At 32.2% G+C, this 4,706-nt stretch overlaps 1 protein-coding gene across 1 annotated transcript; it reads right to left on the minus strand.

Annotated features, from left to right (window-relative positions):
- Window positions 1-399: 399 nt before the first annotated feature.
- Window positions 400-4,418, minus strand: LOC134281841 (uncharacterized). The gene is made up of 4 exons (XM_062764280.1): window positions 4,392-4,418; window positions 2,046-2,117; window positions 1,609-1,735; window positions 400-527 (listed from the first exon to the last, which is right to left on the minus strand). The coding sequence occupies exons 1-4, from the start codon at window positions 4,416-4,418 to the stop codon at window positions 400-402; spliced, it is 354 nt and encodes a 117-aa protein (XP_062620264.1).
- Between the last annotated feature and the right edge of the window lie 288 nt (window positions 4,419-4,706).

A 4,706-nucleotide genomic window follows, 5' to 3' on the forward strand; every position in this document is an offset into this window, starting at 1 on the left:
GCTTATACTTCTTCAACAATGCACCTGTCTAGGATCTATGAAAGGCGCGCCGCTATTCAACTATTGATAATTTGCTATTTTTAAATGCAACGTTAACACGCATTCTAATACTAATACGATACTAATCATTAAATCAATAAGTTTCATGACGAATGTCCAAGGGACCAGAGAAAACATTCTCGGACAAAATTCGTCTTTTTTTGCAGGTTTCCATGGCAACGGTAGCCATTCTGAAACTGAATGACCACACAACAAAACTACAACAGTGATCATCCTTTGAGGAAAGTTTCAGGAAGATTGTCCAAGCCATCTCCGAGAAACAGCCCGTAGAAGAAAAACATGCGTACAATTGCAATATGTCGCCCCCGACTTCGTTCGGGGCGACATAAAAATACAATATCAAGAAATTATTAGTCTGTGTTCAGAAACAAATACTTGTGTATCTTGACACACTTGGCGATTTGTGCATCCGTCCTCCGTTCTAACAAGATCGTCACAGACTAAGCATCCAGATTTTGATACACCCTCTGAAAAAAAAATCCATTTATATTTTGCTCCTGTATAGTCTCCCCCTTTCTCTCTCTCTCTCTCTCTTGAATTGTATGTGGTCAACGATTAAAAATTGCTCAAGATATTATTTTATTATCAAAAAGCATGAAGGCCTCCTGCTATATTTTAAGTGAAGTTTTTACTAGACCGGCGATATTCTGTCAAAAAAGGTTATTTGAAAGCGGTTAACGTTTAAAAATTCAGTGTTTAATTCTTGTCTGCCCCAAAACGTTATAAAGAAGATATGTTAGAATCCCTTGCTTGCAAAATTATCCGTAAATCTGCGTGTGTTTTGAATAATAGTGATTTTGACAGAAATGTATCCATCAAATCTGGGCTTAGCATGAGGGCAATGGAGTTTAAATATAACAATTAGGAATTTTTTGTGGATTTTTTGTTTCAATTGCAGAACATAAACGTATTACGCTAGTTCTAAGGCACCTGATCCTACCTCTGATGTTTTGGAGGTCCATGTTTGCTCTGCTCCTAGTTTGTATTGATTGATGGACTTTTAATCCTGAATACTGTTCGTTATCTCCTTATGTTTCATTCTAAGAGGTTCTATTGTCAAGTCTTTTGTCAAGACTTAATGCAGTTTGATTCATATTGGACAAAAGGCTGCTAAACGAATTTAATGAACTGTTTCTTATTCTTATGAGAATAGGATTCAGGGGACTAATTTATTTGGTGTTTGTGCACGATAGCTTGATTTTCCCAAATGTTCTTTTCATCAAATGAGCTTTTTGGTTGAATTATAATCCTCCTTCATATTGTAAAAATTTAAAGATATTGCAAAACAATAAGTAATATAGAATTGTCAACTCTTTCTGACCAACATATGAGATTTTTCTGATTTGGAAAATTATCAAATTAAGCAGTATTCGCGGAAATGAAAGATGCAATTATGAATTAGAAGAGCAAAAATGTCAATAATATTTGTATACTGATATAACTTCCATTTTGGTAAATATTTTAGAAAAATCTTAAGGATGGAATTTCATGTATTATTTTAAGTTTTCCAAAACGATTGTTATTAGATTCAATAAATGTTTGACGTACTTTCTCCGCATAGATTAGCGTTACAAGGTCCGTGTTCGGTGGTTGGGGCCGAGTTACAACACTCTACACAGTTGGTGTAGTCACTTCTCTTCCTCCCGCTCCCTAAACTTTGCATCAGTGCACACACCTGGAGTCAGGAGATAGGATCAATTATATATATTTTCAATGTATACATATCGCACCTATTTCAAAACCACAGTGAAAAAAATGGTTTAGAATTATTGTGTTATGGTGAAAAACTTAATTTTAGCAGAAAAGATGATATGTGTGAACGTAGGTATTATCACATTGCATATTATGAAAAAACAAATTGCAAAACGCCTTTGTCTAGAAATGATACGGAAATATAAGAATAAACAATGAATCAGCATGAGGAATGTAATATATACATTAATAGTATTTAAAAGGTATAATTTCAATTTCAGCAATAAACAGACCGATTGTGATCGACAACCAGCAACATATGCAATTTTAAGTTCCTGTGTAGTGATTTTCTCTAAATAGCATTCCTGAAAAAAAAAACATAAATGAAATCAGACTTTCCTTTACATGTCTAAAATTGATTCTTTAAGGATTTGTTAAAAGTGCTTATTTTCGTTAGGAGGAGATTAACTTAATTTTTTTTTAATAATAATTAACGCACGTAAATAAATTGAAGAATGAAAAAAGGTTAATTGATTTTAATCAACTCGAAAGTAGAGCAAATTCAATTTTGTTTTTCTTTTAATTCAGTCCTAAATACATTTTAATATTTTATAGATGTAATTTACCAGTATTATTATACATATATAGTCTTTTTATAGACCCTATATAATCTATGCTAGCGGAAACAGTTCATTATATATTAATCGGATTTGAGGCCGTATTCACCGGAGGGTCAGTGCGCTTGCAGCGTCATTGTGACGTCACAATCAATACCTCAATCAACGTTGTAAACAACGGTTGCAACGAGCGCAGTCAGCTATATATCTAAGCAGGAAAAATATTAGACAAACCTGTCGCAGAATTTTTTTTTTTCAACATTTGGAAGTCTTACACATAGCAAAACTCAAAGAGGAAAACACGGAGGCTACAAACTGTTATCTGGAATTTTTTTGAATTTTGATCGACAGGAGTTCGTAAATGAAAATGGTGTCGTCATGCAACCTTCAATGTCTTATTTATTCAAATCCGGACTATAAAACAATTACGGAACACCAAAAAGTCCATAATTGTATATTATATGTATTTGACAGGATTTAGAATTCTGCACAATAACACTGATAAGGAAATAGGAATCTTTTAAAGAAAATATTCTAATCAACTTAGTTTGAAACTATTAGTTTGTAACTTATAGCATTGAAATTAATGCTTATGTCTGAGTCGGTTTTAATAAGCAAGTTCTTTCTTTGGTCAAAATTTAGGGATCCCTGGTCTTTCAAATGTCATTTAAATGTAAAAAAAATTATGAGTTCTACCAAAGGCTATGGCTTTTAATAGACCACTTTATCATTCATAAGAATGAGTAAAAAAAGTATCAGACTGATGTTACCATCTCCCTTACAATGATCAAGTAGCGATAAGGAAATAATTTATCTGTCTTTAAATTCAGAATTTAGAAAAAAATAAATGTAGACTAATTGATTGATAAATATGTATTGTTCCAAGATGAAAAAGCGGCTAATATTTTTGTCATTGTAAGGTTATTCATTTTAATTGTATTTTGGAGGTATTGTTTTTTTTTTTTAAATCTGAAAGGGGAAATCAAGCTTATACCTGTATCTCCTTTTGTAAGGAGGACACCCCATTACAAAAAATTCTATAGTAAATATAGTTCACTATAGTTTACTATAGTTAACTATAGTAAATCAAAGTTCTAAAGTTTTCACCATAGTAAATCAAAGTTCCAAAGTTTTTTAACCATAGTTAACCAAAGTTCCAAAGTTTTAACTTTGGTACTATAGATAACTAAAGTAAACTATAGTAAACTATAGTTTTCTATAGTATTTTTTGTTAGGGACAAATGAATGTGACTTACCATATCGATATTGATTCCTAAAAAAAATCCTTACAAGATGCAAAGTGGGTTAAGGTGAATGTTATACATACATGTGGTCTCTTTTTATCCTCACTGAAATATTAACAGCAGGGAAAGAGAAATATCATTAGTACTGTACAACAATATTTGCAGTGTACATCAGATGTGAATGGGGCCTTATGTGCCAGCGAAATTTCGTTTTGAGAATCCAGATATTGGAAAACAGAATATGAGAAATTGCAATGTTCTTGTAATTTACAGAAAACATGCGTATTTGACTACCAGACCACCAGATCTCATAAGTTGATATTAAGTATAAAAGTACTATGCAATTTATTTTTAAGATGCTTAAGTTTGTGAGGTATTTGCAGACTGGGTCGACTAAAAATCTGCAGGGTATCCCCTGGGTACCAATTGCGCAGTAAGTCAATTAATTAGCTGAACACAGTAAATTAATACTTAATAAATAAATTGATTTATTGATTGTTTGTGTACTTTATTCCAATTTAGTTAATTAAATAGCAGGTAAATAGTGATGTCGTGATCATCGAAACGCTTGAATATTACGATGACGCTTTAAACATGCAACAGTTCATTCTGTGACCCGGTAAACAGTTCGACTGTTTCTAGATCACGCAAAAGCATTTTAAAAATGTGAAAAAGTTCAAAATGCCTAATTACAATTTATATAATAGGTTACATGTAGGTAAAAGCACAAATTATTTCCTCTTTATGTTTTAAGGATGAATTCTGCTGATCATTTTACCCACAATGGGTCTTCGTACTTAAGCATGTCGTAACATTCATACTGATAACAATTTACAATAAAGTTTTTATGATTTACATGTTTAACTATAGTTTAACCTAAACATTTTTTAATAAAAATTCTTTATCTGATGTATTAATGCCCAAGACGTGTGCAAAATTTCTATATTTACGACATGTGCCCAAGAAAGTCAACGGTAGGCTGTGTAAGTGAAAAAGAGAGAGGAAGAATATTACGACGGGATCGACCGTTTCAAAACGACAGGAATGCCGAATGGCACTCCGTTAAACGAACCAACCAACTGAAATTAAAAAA

This window comes from Saccostrea cucullata, unplaced genomic scaffold (assembly GCF_032062105.1).
Source record: "Saccostrea cucullata isolate Sc308-1 unplaced genomic scaffold, CSIRO_AGI_Scuc_v1 ctg897, whole genome shotgun sequence".
NCBI classification, from domain to species: Eukaryota; Metazoa; Mollusca; class Bivalvia; order Ostreida; family Ostreidae; genus Saccostrea; species Saccostrea cuccullata.

What these genes read in the sequence shown, in the direction of transcription:
- LOC134281841 (XM_062764280.1), bottom strand. Translation starts at nt 4,418, where the DNA reads ATGCTTAAGTACGAAGACCCATTGTGG. An exon ending in AGTACGAAGACCCATTGTGG is followed by an intron (nt 2,118 to 4,391) that starts GTAAAATGATCA and finishes TTTTTTTTTCAG; the next exon opens with GAATGCTATTTAGAGAAAAT. An exon ending in CGCTAATCTATGCGGAGAAA is followed by an intron (nt 528 to 1,608) that starts GTACGTCAAACA and finishes TTTTTTTTTCAG; the next exon opens with AGGGTGTATCAAAATCTGGA.